General features: G+C 43.3%; 1 protein-coding gene across 1 annotated transcript; it reads left to right on the forward strand.

Annotated features, from left to right (window-relative positions):
• Positions 1-9167: 9167 nt before the first annotated feature.
• Positions 9168-10350, forward strand: LOC136481975 (UDP-glycosyltransferase 83A1-like). The gene is made up of 2 exons (XM_066479237.1): positions 9168-9375; positions 9470-10350. Exons 1-2 carry the CDS (start codon positions 9168-9170, stop codon positions 10348-10350), a joined length of 1089 nt encoding a protein of 362 aa, XP_066335334.1.
• Positions 10351-14917: the final 4567 nt, after the last annotated feature.

Consider the following 14917-nt stretch of genomic DNA (forward strand, 5'->3'; position numbering starts at 1 on the left):
ATGACATGGCTTTTAGTGGAGGATGATGCGGATGTCTTTCATGTTAAGATAGAACTTGAGATGACGTGGATAGCTTGCATTAAGAGGTTGAAAGTTAGTGGCATGATATGGCTATTTGTGAAAGATGATGTGGATGTCTTGCATAGTGAGATAGAACTTGAGATGACGTGGATAGCTTGCATTAAAAGGTTGAAAGTTAGTGGTATGACATGATTATTAGTGGAAGATGATGTGGATGTCTTGCATGTTGAGATAGAACATGTCGTGGGGATTAGATTTATAAGAATGAAAATTATAAAACTACATCATATCCCTACATGATTTTTATGTTTCACTGACTTTTGTAATTATAAATGATAGATTTTGTGAGGAAAGAATGGTCAGTGTATAAATGTGAATATCGTGGCAAAATAAAAGGGGTTTTCTATTTTTGAATGTGGAGAGCATATACGTAGCTTAGATGGCATAGTTTCTTTTACGCGTACACAAATGGAAGTAGATTTGTTACATAATTACTAGAAGATACTTCGCACGTTGCTGTGGTGATTGTGAAAAATTTTAAATGAAATTAAGTAGAGATGACATGGATAGCTTGTGCATTAAGAGGCTGAAAGTTAGTGGCATGACATGTTTATTAGTGAAAGATGATGTGGATAGTTAGTGGAAGGTGATGTTGATGTCTTGCATATTGAGATAGAACTTGAGATGACATGGATAGCTTGCATTAAGATGTTGGAAGTTAGTGGCATGACATGACTATTAGTGGAATGTGTGTGGATGTCTTGCATGTTGTGATAGAACTTGAGATGATGTGGATAGCTTGCATTAAGAGGTTAGAATTAGTGGCATGACATGGCTATTAGTGGAAGATGATGCGGATGTCTTGCATGTTAAGATAGAACTTGGATGACGTGGATAGCTTGCATTAAGAGGTTGGAAGTTAGTGGCATGATATGGCTATTTGTGGAAGATGATGTGGATGTCTTGCATGGTGAGATAGAACTTGAGATGACATGGATAGCTTGCATTAAAAAGTTGAAAGTTAGTGGTATGACATGATTATTAGTGGAAGATGATGTGGATAGTTAGTGGAACGTGATGTGGATGTCTTGTATATTGAGATAGAACTTGAGATGACGTGGATAACTTGCATTAAGAGTTTGGAAGTTAGTGTCGTGACATGGCTATTAGTGGAAGATGATGTGAATGTCTTGCATGTTAAGATAGAACTTGAGATGATGTGGATAGCTTGCATTAAGAGGTTGGAAGCTAGTGGCATGACATGGCTTTTAGTGAAAGATGATGTGAATGTCTTGCATGGTAAGATAGAACTTGAGATGACGTGGATAGCTTGCATTAAGGGGTTAGAAGTTAGTGGCATGACATGACTATTAGTGGAAGGTGGCGTGGATGTCTTGCATGCTGAGATAGAACATGTCGTGCACTACCGGAAATAGGATCTTTGCCATGTGTCCAAGGCACACGGCGAAGCCCAAAAAACACTCGGCAAAGGCTTTGCTGAGTATTACACTCGACAAACAGTACACGGCATACACAGTGATGGCAAAAGTTTATTTGCCGAGTGTTTTTTATCAGGCACTCAGCAAAGACATTACCGAGTGCTGAAACCAATGCTCGGCAAAAAAAAGTAATGTGACGGCGCGGAGACGGTCATGGCATGTTTGCCGAGTGTCTAACGGCCTCGGTACTCAGCAAACATGACCTTGTTTGCCGAGGGCCCCACCTATGACACTCGGCAAATAATGCATGTTTGCCGAGTGTCCCGGCCAGATACTCGGCAAATAATCCATGTTTGCCGAGTGTCACATCCTGGACACTCGGCAAAGAATGGCCATTCCAGACCTAGCTTTTGGTCTCTTTGCTGAGTGTCCAGGTGCTGACACTCGACAATGAAGCCATTTTAGCCCCGGAATGCACAGATTTTTGCCACATGTCCGATTTGCCAAGTGTATTTTTCATGGCACTCGGCAAATAACCTTTTTGCCGAGTGTAACACTCAGCAAAGCTGCAACATATAACCAGCTTATTTGGTTCGGTCACAACCATGTACCGCATTCAAATAAACATCACATCCATCACAGATAGTTCACAATAGGCATCACATACAATTCATATAGATATATCGACCACATCACAGATGCAAATGAACTTCACAATCACAAATGCAAATAAACTTTAGAATCACAAGTACATAGTTCCCGGTCGCTCTCCAGGCTCATCAGGAATGCAAATAAACTATGACCACGATGACCACTATGACCATTGTCGGTCATAAGGCTCATTCGATGCCGCAGATTGATTCTGCACAAAGGAGAAGAGATAAATCATTAACAGTGATTGAGAACGAAACATACAAGTATTAGAAATAAACTAGCAACTGGAAAAAGTGATTAATTCTACGAAAACTAAAAGTAGCTAAGTTACAGTGATTGAGAACGAAACAGTGATTACAAGGTTAACTACAAACTAGAAATAAACTAGAAATTAGATACTATAAACATACGCACATCACAAAGGAGAAAATATTGATTCTGCATAAACTAGAAACGGTGATTATAAGGTTGTGAAGTGACTCATAGTGCCTGAAATAGTATTTGGAGCAGGTTGAGGAGGAGGGACTGGCATTGGTGGCGGAGGTTGACCGATTGCAGCATAAACACCCCTCATATATTCAAACATCTACAGCCGCTCTACCTCCATCCTCTGTCGCTCTGCCTCCATCCTTTGTCGGTTTGCCTCCATCTTCGCCTCTAGCTCCTCCCGGCGCCTCGTTTCTTGTTCTAGCTGAGCCTACAACATTTCATCCTAATGTTACAATGCAATGCAAAAGTATGTAAAAATCAATAAACGATGAATAAAATAGAAATAACCTAGAGTGCGTTCATCTGGAACTGTGAAGAGTCCGGCCGTGGGCATATCACTGGGCTAGAACTAGTGCTCCGTGCTCTAATCTAGGAGAGAGTGGGAGTACTGGCTGCGTCGATTGTGTCATCGCCAATCCAGAATCGGCCATGCTTTTTGCCTCCTCCCGCCCTCATGACCACTTCTCCATCAAGGTCATGGGCGCTCGGATCGTACTCTAGGCCATGGACGGTCCTTGCCATCGATGTGTATCCATTGAGGCAGTTGTGGACGGACTCGTTGTTGTACGCCGAGGGCAGGTCCTCCGGGTTGTAGGCGACATCGGCCGTCGCCTTGCCCTTGTGGGCCAAAGCATATGCCATGAACTGGGAGCAAGGCTCGCCACCATGTGCCGACGACTGCAAAAAAAAGCAATATGATTAGAAATTATGCAGAATTGAACGTTAGAATAAAGAAATGAAATTCCGTACCCATCTAGCCGCGTATTCTGAGAGGTTGAGGTTGCCTTGATGGTGTGGTGCATCCGACATCAGCAAACGCCGCTCCCAGCAAGCATTGTGATTCTCCTCCCACGCGGGGTCGCACCACCTGTCCACCATCCGGGCCCAGCACTGCAGATCGTAGGCGCACCACCATGGAGGCACCTACATCATCAAGTATATGACATATTAGAAGATGAAATTAAGCGTAATTAATCTTAGAAAAAATAAGTATTAATGTTCTATATTTACCTTCAGGTATTGTTTCGGGGTTAGCCTCATGGTTCTTGCCACACTTTTAGGGACCCTCACTCTAAGAATTTCCGCGTGGTATTGGATCACGGCCTGGATGCGTGCCTCGTAGTGCATGTACTTGACTAGTTTCTTGGTGGCTTTGTCAGCCACAGCATCCGCCTTGGCCTCGTATCCCTCCTCGCATCTAAAGAAATCCTGCATATAGACGCAATGTATCCAATCATTATTTCAAGAATGTCCAATCAATGCGATGTATTGAGCAATGTAGTGCGAGAAAGACTTACCCAAAGCTCGACCTTGACACGCTGCGCCTTGTTGGCGAATACCCTGCCATCCCGATCAGGGGCGTCAGGGACGACGGCATAGTGGGCCCACGTGTAGACCGACTCGATAGTTCCATAGAACTGCACCAGGCCAGGGAACTTTTCCTTGATCAAAAGACCAAGGATGCCATTCACATGGCGTGCGTGATCACCCCCACTGACTTTCCTCCAACCCTTGCCCAAGTGATTAAGATAAATTATTAGTTTCTATTGTAATTTAGAACATATCAAACGAAAAATAGTGATAACATCTAAAGTTACTTACTTGTCTCCATCAGGTAGAATCAGTGGGCGTCTCTCAAGAGGTATCGGTCGCCTTTGGAGAGTCGAGGGATCTCACAACCACACACGCGATGAAGTAGAGGAATAGGTACCCCCTGTCTCCTCCTCCACCCCTGTCTCCTCCTCCACCTGTACCTCCTCCTCCTCAGAGGATGAGTGAACGGAAGGTAACTCAGATGGCGACGAAGGTACAGGCGACGGTGGCCTCATCTTACCTCCACCCTTTCCTTGACCCCTGGGTCTACCCCAAGGTCTCTTCCTGGACCCTCAGCTGCATTGGCCCCTATAGCTACATTGGACCCTTTACACGTTGCTGTCTCTTTTGAGTAAAGCGACGTTATCCTCTTCATACTGTCCACCATTATTTAATCACCTGCAATTAAAAAGAGTAAACCAATTAGCACAGATAATACATCGAAATAGATGCAAAATAAACAAAACACACTTAGAAAATAACATGGTATGACAAATAGTAAATCAATCAGCATGGATCATACATGTATTAGAAATAATCATCATGATCTGGATTAGCTAGATCATAATTATGCTTATATTATGGTGCTCAAAACACCAACTGCATTGGCTGGATCACAATACCTGATTTTAGAGTAGATCTGAACACATACAGGTAGGAATTTGGAGCAGCATGGATGAACTATGGTGAGCTGTAAATGTGTTATTTGCCCCATCTGCTAATTGAATTTGATATATGGTTCTGTAGTTCACTAAAACAAATATTTAAAAATCATGTCATTTTTCTATTTTGGGTGTATGGTTAGGTACATTAGCATATTTACTCACAAACATAAAACCTTCCAAAGAATACAAGCTTTGAACATGTTGCAATATAAAAAATTGGGAAATCGGTAAATAAAAAATTAAAAAAAAACTTGCAATGACGTGGGTGCAGATCAGACAACCATAGAGTAGATTCAATTCTTAGTTTTAGGTTAACTTCAGTTCTCAGTTTCAGGTCAATTTCAGTTATCAGTTTTAGGTGCAATCCTGGACTCCTGGTAGTTATCCCAACAATGAAGACTTTAATGGGTTAAAGACCTATCTAACAAGTGTCTAAACTATCAAGTTGCAATAAAATTTCAGAGTTCGGACAAAAATTCAGAGTTTGAGCTTTATTCATCTGTTATCAGTGCGAAAGAGAAAGAAATCATTGGTGGGGGAGATGGATGGCAATGGGCTTTGGTTCTGCATGAATACTTGGTGGCAAAGTTGGCCCCCGAATCATAGAATTAAGAATAGTAATCACATACCTCACAGCAGGTGATGGCAACGTCGCTGTTGCGCTGGCCCCCGCTGGTCGTGGCTGAGGAACTGAGGCGTCGCAGTGGCGGCGGCTGGGTGAGGTCGTCCGACGGCTTTGCGGTCGCAGGCGCAGGGACCGTAGGTGCCGCGTCGCGTCTGGTAGTGGCCCGTTCGACGGCGGCAGCGGCTTTGCGTGGTCATCCTCGGTCGTCCGATGGCTTCGTGGTCACGGGCGTAGGGGTCGCAGGCGCCTTGTCGCGTCCGACAGTGCCCCGTCTGATGGCGGCAGCGGCTTGGCGAGGTCGCCCGGTGGCTTCACGGTCTCGGGCGTAGGGATCGCAGGCGTAGCGGACGGTGGCGGCAGGGCGGGGCAAGGAGCGACGTAGGGAGGACCGGGGAGCGACGGTGGGGCAAGGGAGGCCGGCGGTGGCTGGGGGCATGGGGCGACGGCCAGGGGCACGAGGCATAGCGTGGGACGGCGGCGGCGTGGCGTGGCGCAGGCACGGGAGGGCGTGGCGTGGCGGGCATGGGACAGCGGCGGCATGGCGTGTATGTGCGGGCACGGCTGTGTGTGTGAGTGTGTGCGTTTGTGTGCGGCCGAGGGTTGTTATGAGGGAAGTTTGCCGAGTGCTAGATCGCGGGCACTCGGCAAACCTGTTTTGGTTTTTTTCATTTTCAAACCCTAAACTTCTGCGCATATGTGGGGCCCGATGAAATGGTTTGCCGAGTCTCCCAGGTTTTACACTCGGCAAACCCAGGTTTGTCGAGTGCCAAATCAGGGGCACTCGGCAAACTTTTTTTTCCATTTTTCCTTCTTTTCCATACGTGTTTTCCTTAATTTGTTCTGATGTACTTTGAAAATAACTTCGCAAATTCACTCAACAATATATATTTAATTTTTCTAGAAATATTATTCTATTATTTTATGCAGTTATAGCTCAAATTCAATTTATATCAATTAAAATTATATAATTGCACTTAATAAATTAAAATTATCAAACGGATCTAAAAATTTACCAAAATTTCACATGAAACAATCTTTGTTCTCTATTGCCTATACAAAAAGTGTTGAAGTCAAACCCCAATTCGACCGTTACTTTGACTCCAAATCTTATCGAATCCTTCTCAACGCTACGATTCTTCTTCTAAGATACTTCGATTTGTAAACATCGTACATGATAGATTGTGCGAAACATTCTTAATTTTTTACCACAGCCTCCATGTATGATATCATGAGATCTGGACAAATTTCATGATTTTCATATTTCATTTGTTTTTTTAGAATTTAAAAATCATTCGGCCACACATTCGTGGTCGTGTTTACTGAACAAGATGTTCGAAATTTCTTTTTATTTCCCGGGTAAGGCCTCACACTGGACTCAATAACATGAATATCATTTTTCTACTCATTTTATTCTATTATTTGAATCACTTGCGGTTCAAATTTGACTTATACCAAAAAATTTCTTGAAATGCAATAAATTAATTAAATATAGCAAACAGATCCAGAAATATACCAAATCTTAACATGGAGTAACATATGTTGTATGTGGAGAGTAGAAAAAGTTTCAAGGTCAGAAGAGAAAAAAACTTATTATTTTATGTAGTTATAGCTCAAATTCAATTTATATCAATTAAAATTCTATAATTGCACTTAATAAATTAAAATTGTCAAACAGATCCAAAAAATTACCAAAATTACATATGAATCAATCTATGTTCTCTATTGCCTATACAAAAAGTTTTGAAGTCAAACCCCAATTCGACCATTCACTTTGACTCCAAATCTTACCGAATCATTCTCAACGCTACGATTCTTCTTCTGAGATACTTCGGTTTGTAAATATCTCGTACACGACAGATTGTGCAAAATCTTGTCAATTTTTTACCACAGCCTCCACGTATGATATCATGAGGTCTTGACAAATCTCATGATTTTCAGACTTCGTTTGCTTTTTTTAGAATTTAAAAACCATTCGGCCACACGTTCGTGGTCGTGTTTCCTGAACGAGATGTTTGAAATTTCTTTTCATTTCCCGGATAAGGCCTCACACTGGACTCAATAATATGAATATCATTTTTCTACTCATTTTATTCTATTATTTGAATCACTTGCAGTTCAAATTTGGCTTATACCAAAAAATCCTTGAAATATAATAAATTAATTAAATATAGCAAACAGATCCAGAAATATATCAAATCTTAACATGGAGTAACACATGTTGTATGTGGAGAGTAGAAAAAGTTTCAAGGTCAGAAGAGAAAAAAACTTATTTATTTGCCGAGTGCCAAAAAAAAATACTCGGCAAACTTATTCCTTTGCCGAGTGCAAAAAAACACTCGGCAAACTTACTTCTTTGCCGAGTGCCACTAACGGACACTCGGCAAACTCCTAACGGTCGGCACACTAACTGACGGATGTCCATGTGGCGGTTTGTTGCCGAGTGTCTCTATTTTGCCGAATATTTTTTTCTAGTTTGCTGGGTGTTTTTTTCAGCACTCGGCAAAGAGTTTGTTTGCCGAGTGCCATTATTTTGTCGAGTGTGTTGTTTCAGCACTCGGCAAAGATCTTGTTTGCCGAGCGCCCGATAGAATGCACTCGGCAAATCTGTTGTTTCCGGTAGTGGTGGGGATTAGCTTTATAAGAGATATAGATATAGATATGTGATATACAATATATAGGGGGAAACAAATGTTTCAAAAAACTACAGTGGGAAATAATTATTAATAATTTATGGAAACTTTCAATTCTGAAACCAATTTTTGAGGTGGTCTTAACCTAGGTACGTCTGAAAATCAATTTGTAAAGACTATTTTCTTATCAGTATCCTCTAAAAATATATATATTTCCACCCATCATGTATTGTCATGACAACTCACCTCTAGAAATCTGTTTTCAAATTAAGATTGCGTGGCTGGCTGTTCAAATTTTCCATTTCTATAGGTATTTTGTTAGATGAGAGATTGTGCCCGCCATACATGAAATGTTATTTCAGCCGCGTAAAAACATTTTTCAGTAGCGGTACGTAGTTGAATAATTAATTTAAAACAAGCATATGATTAGTGACGTACGTCAGTCAGCATCACCGCCGTCCGGCATGTCTGAAATAAAAAAGAGAGCCAGCTGCTCTTAATTTGGAGGATCACCTCCATCTCTTTTTTTTAATAAGTAAACAAAGTTCTAGTCTGTACCATCCGATCTCCATTTCATATTCATTACCTATAGAAAAGAAAAAGGATATATTTTTTGCAACCAGGTCCAGTACTGATGAGCAGTACGAGTTAGCACTTCCTTAAATACACTAGTGAGGGAAGGCACCAGTACGTGTAGACTACTGCGTACGTACCAACAATTCAGCAGTAGATATATACTAGTTCTTCACTTCATAACTCAAGCATGCCTTGTTCAACCCACGCTATGTTCATCCCCTACCCGGCGCAGGGCCACGTCCTTCCACTGCTCGAGCTCGCGCACCGCTTCGCCGACCATGGCTTCGCCGTCACTTTCGTCAACACGGACCACATCCACGGCCAGCTCGTAGCCGCGTCGCCAGAGCTGGTGGCAGCAGGACAAGATGATGGAGCGCCACCACCTGAATCAGGCCAGGTGCGCTTTGTCTCCGTCTCCGACGGCTTCCCATCGGACGGCGACCGTAACGACCTCGGCACGCTAACCAGCGCGCTGATGAGCTCCCTGCCGGCGGCCGTCGAGCACATGATCCAAAACGGCCAGTTTCGCTGCATGGTCGTTGACTACGGCCTGGCGTGGGTGCTCGGCGTCGCCAAGAAGGCTGGCATGCGCACGGCGACGCTCTGGCCGTCGTGCGCTGCGGTGATGGCCGCAGGGTTAGACTTGCCGGAGCTGATCGCTGATGGCATGCTCGACAAGGATGGTAGGAACTATGTATAGAAACATTAATAAGATTTTTGATTTGTTCAAAATTATTGGTAGCAGATCCAAGCTAATTAAATCCTCTGGTGTTGCAGGTTTACCGACGGGCAAACAGATACCCCCGGTAGGCGACCTGCAGATGAACCTGGCACCGCTCGCATGGAACGCCGCCGGCACGGAGGAGGCGCAGAAGCAGATATTCCGGTGCCTCAACAACATCCTCAAGGCGCTAGGGCAGGGCACTGTCGACCTCCTGCTGTGCAACACGGCCAAGGAGCTCGAGGAAGGCATCCTGTCCCTGCACCGCAGCATCCTCCCCATCGGGCCATTGCCGACAGGTCTCCGTCAGGGAAAGCCCGTCGGGAATTTCTGGGCAGAGGACTACAGCTGCCTGTCGTGGCTGGACGCACAACCCGACAGGTCAGTTGTCTACGTGGCCTTCGGTAGCATCGCTGTGCTTGACGAGGAACAATTTCATGTGCTCGCTCGTGGGCTGGAGCTGTCAGGGAGACCATTCCTTTGGGTTGTCCGTCCTGGCCTGGCCAATACCGCCAATTTCCCTGACGGTTTCCTCGAAACCGTCGAGAAAACGGGCAAGGTTGTGACATGGTCACCTCAGCACAGGGTTCTCGCCCACCCCGCCGTCGCCTGCTTCGTGTCGCACTGCGGGTGGAACTCGGTGATGGAGGGGGTTAGGAACGGGCTGCCGTTCCTGACCTGGCCGTACTTCGCTGACCAGTTCATCAACGAGAGCTACATCTGCGACGTGTGGAAGACCGGCCTGCGTCTGGTGAAGGACGCCACCGGCGGCCTGGTGACGAGCGAGCACATCGCTGCGCGCATAGAGAACCTGCTGAACGATCCGGCGACCGTGTCTAGGGCGTTGGAGTTGCAGAAGGTTGCATCCAGGAGCATCGGCAACGATGGCACGTCGTTCAACAATCTGACGGCCGTTATTAAGGCCATGAAAGGCTGATGAGACTAGATGCACTCATCATCACCCCGTAGCAATGCCGCGTCAAAAGGCTGAAAATGAAAGAGCCTTTCATTCGCCAAAAGAAAGGCTACGATCAGTTTCCTATATATCCAGCAATATACAGTATTGTTTTGCTCGGAACACAAGCAACAGTAACGACTGCATATCCGTCAGTTTCATGGCATTCGTCATTCGAATTCTTAAACCATTTTTCTCTCAACAACTGATATGAGAGTACAAATATGATGACTCACGAACTAAACTTAGTTTTCAAAGTCACTAAGATTCCAAATGATTTGCACAATGAAACGTAAACCAATTAGGAAAGTGGCATCATGAAATTATTGTGTGGTTATCAGACTGTTTAACCCCTATAGTACAACTTAATATATAATCTTCACCCATGTTTCATCACAAGTCATATTATTAAATCTATAACTTCATAAATAATTTATATAGAAGTAGGTGTGTTCCACCAGACCACCATCAATGATTTTGCATGGTCTGCATGCATTGCTCTTATATTTGGCAGGCAGCACGACTTCGATATATAGAGTCACGGAATAAATTATCTGCTTGTTCCTTCAATCACTTTTTAAATTTTGGAAAACCTCAGTGAAAAATATGTTAACATATAAAAGTTCAAATGAACTGAACTACAAAGAGATATTACATGTATAGTCAATTTGATATTGTACACAATGTCAATGCATTTTTTATAAATGGCATGAAAATAAAAAAGTTTTTACTTAAACAATGCTAAAGTGACATAAAATTAATTTCGATCGGAAGGAGTATATGTATCACTGGTGTTTGGTGTTAGAGCAACTCTAAGAGACTCTCTATATCTTTTCTATAGGAATATAGATTTTATGAAGAAAAAAAATCATTTTTGACTAAATATTTTATGAAGATCATTTTTATGTAACCATTTCTGAAGATCATTTTTGACCGTGAGTAAAAACCTTTTCTATACTAGTGCTAATTACTAGGAATAGAGATTTTATGAAAAAATACACTCCAACAACTTCTTTATCTAGTTATTCAAATATAGTCATCTTCTATTCTAGATTTCTTGCTAGCCAAAGATAGAAAATGAGAATGGCTCTCTAGAGTGCACACAAGATATAAAAAAGCTGTTGGACAGCGGAAAGATATAGAAAATTTGGTTGGGAGGATTTCCAGAGTGAGGATTGTATGGACCTATTTTTCGTGGTGTTTGGTTCACAAACTCCTGGAGTCAAGGACATCTCACTTGGGATATTTCTTGAAGATTCTGTGACTCTACGTCCCTCTTTTTTGAGCAGACAGAGTCATCCCCAGGTGGGATGGGTGGCCCAACAGGAGTAGTGTGAGCAAGAAGGGGAGAGGTTATCGGCGTTGAGGAAGAAGGGAGAGCCGTGCGAGCTTGGGGTCCAGCATACCACCGCCGTGCAACCTCTGGGTCCGGCCCTGCCGCCATTTCACTCATGCGAGCTCTAGGTCCTGCCCTGCCGCCGCGCGGAGGAGGCGCCATGCGCAAAGGAGGCGTCGGGCGGCGCACGGCCAGGCTCGCCGACAGAGGAGAAGGGGGCAACGCGCGGCCGAGCTCGCTGGCGTGCGGCAGTGTGCGGCGGATGAGGCGCGAGGCGACGCGCGGACAGGCTCGCCAATGGAAGAAACGGCTCCGTAGTGCGAGCGCTTTGTTGTGTTGGGTAGCTGGGGAAGAAAGAGACAAGGAGAAGAGAAAGGAAAAGAAAAAACATAAAAAATTGATAAATGGGCCCCACCCATAAGTGGCTGGTTCCACTTTTGATGTCTTTACACCAAACAGAAAATGGGTTGGTCCCATCTCTCCCCAACCAAACAGAAAATAGAGTCGTCCCGTTCTACGAACCAGAGACAGGACCATCCTACTCCACATTGTCTCACAACCAAACACTACCTTACAAAGTTTTTTGGAGATGCTCTTAGTATAATCAAAATACATAGTACATATTCAAATAACGTCCTTTTTTGCCACTTCATGTGAGCACATCCCTACCACAATATGATTTAAATATTTGTACCAATATGTTCGTTGTGACAATGACACATTCACCACTTAGTTTCTACGATCCGAGCTTTGTTTTTAATTTGCCGCTCGATAGATGACCCATGCACATGATAAAAAGCTTTGTTTTCTCCACAAATGTAACCATAACGCGAACGCGCCGACTATCACTGCTACAACTAGCATTTTTAAAGGCGGCTGTAGATAATTCGTAGATGTGGTTGTTCCAGCCACCTCTAGAATGATTTCTAGATGCGAGCTACAGAGGCTACCCGGCTCAAGAAATTGATTTTAGAGGCAAACTCAATCTCAAACGTCTTTATAAATTGATTTTTAGAATTTGCAAAATGGGCCAAAAAACAGCAAAAAAAACAAAGAGAAGCCCACCCAATAGCCTCACTATGGCAAGTCACAAGCCATGCAATTCTTCATACGTATTCGGTTGTGGGGTTGGAACTTAAGACCTCGCCCTCACTTGTTGCTTCCTTAGGCACTACATCTCAAAGTTACTTGTAACTAAATAATTGATACAGCCCTTTTAATATTCAATTTAGTCAATATTGTAATACATATTTAAATTTTTAAGTGAATTCAAAATAAAGACTTTGCTACAACTTTGGTTTCCATCTGACATTATTTAAAAATTCAGAAAATGTAAGAGTAAAATATGTTGGCGGTCCCTAAACTTTAGATAGGTCCCATTTTTTTATTTCTAGGTCCCTAAACTTGTCCCGGCCTTTAGTACTGGTCCAAACGGGTTTCAACCCGCTCCATACGCTGACGTGACATGCAGACTTAATTAACGCTCATGTGGGTCTGACATGTTTGGTCTAGTATCTAACTTGCACGGCTTTGCCACCTAGGTCCTAAACTTACAACATTGCATATCTAGATACTCAAACTTGCTGAACTGGACGTAGTAGATATCTAAACTTGCACGATAGTGCCATCGAGGTCCCTAACTTCCAAAACTATAGTCTAAATCCCCAAACTTGCAAATCAAGCGAGGTCCGAATTACTATTGTTTGCGATAAGTTGTCTACGTGGCTGCTAATTGTGCACCGGGCATGTGGGGCCCATATGTCATCTCTCCCTCATCTTCTTCCCCACTCCCTCCTATGTGCACGCCCACATGTCATCCCTCGATCTCCCATCTTCTTCCCTCCCTAATGTCTCTGTTCAGACAGGGACAACACTCCCTGCCCTTGATCCAAGGGCGAGGAGTCTCGACTTGCCCATGACCGGCCACCATTGGACCTTGGGCATGGCCCATGGACAAGCTCGGCAAGTGTGTTGGAACGGTGACACGACTTGCTGCTTTTGTAGTAAGCCAGAAACCATCCACCACCTCTTTCTTCGAGTGTTAAGTTCCTGTGGAGAGCAGTTCATATGGTGCAAGGTCTTAGTCCACCTCTGAATGTCCAAAACTATTTTGATGATAGGTATCCCACCAGGGGTAAATCTTTTCGATCCTTTTTATTGACAAGATCATCCATGATTTGTTGGTTTATTTGGCTAACCAGGAACGAAGTTATATTTGACAAATGTCGACCAAATGCTCTTATGTAGCATGTCCTCTTCAAGGGAACACATTGGCTTCGATCTTGGGTCCAATTGCAACTATCTGAGGAGCAGAATAAAATGATATTACAGGCGTGCCGCCAGCTAGGGAATTTGTATGTGTTTTTTCGTGTTAGGCCTTGTTTAGTTCCTCACTCTAAAATTTACTCTATATCCCATCGAATGTTTGACACATGCATAGAGTATTAAATATATACTAAAAATAATTAATTGCACAGTTTGCGACTAATTTGCGACACGAATCTTTTAAACCTAATTAGTCCACGATTTGACAATGTGGTGCTAGAGTAACACATGTGCTAATGATGGATTAATTATGCTTAATAAATTCGTCCTGCGGATTACTGACGAATTCTATAATTTATTTTTTTATTAGTATCCGAACACCCCATGCGACCACCGATGTGACACCTCAAAACTTTACCCCCTAAATTTAAACAAGGTCTTATTTGGATTGCCTTTTATGTCAAGAATTGAGTTATGAGTTGACTTTTGTTATGCAAACTCGTTCCGGTCGTTATGACGTGAGTCTTGTAATAAGATGATCCGATTCCTTTTTTTTTAGAGGATGAAGCTGGATATTTTCCCATTATAAAAAAACGGATAATGTCGCGGTTACGCGCAGTTGTTTTCTAGAGATCAACGTGTTATGGACCATGGACGTACGGAGTATGGTACCAACTTCAATCGGTCACAGTAATAAGCTATGCAGCAAGCAAGGTGGAGTCCAGCTGGTACATCGCGACGATCAAGGTCCACTCACTTGGGGCTCGTGAAGTCAGCAATCTTCATTTCTGACTTTGCTTTGTCAAAGACTCAAAGTCAGATACAGTGCATTATATATATTTTTATTGGCACGTCCTTCTTTCCATGAAGCTGCGAGAAACCATGTTCGCTTATCATGGAATTTTGGCTTATGTTGATGCTATGCTGATTTGTTGTGAAAGAAAAACG

This window comes from Miscanthus floridulus, chromosome 9, assembly GCF_019320115.1.
Source record: "Miscanthus floridulus cultivar M001 chromosome 9, ASM1932011v1, whole genome shotgun sequence".
Lineage (NCBI taxonomy): Eukaryota > Viridiplantae > Streptophyta > Magnoliopsida > Poales > Poaceae > Miscanthus > Miscanthus floridulus.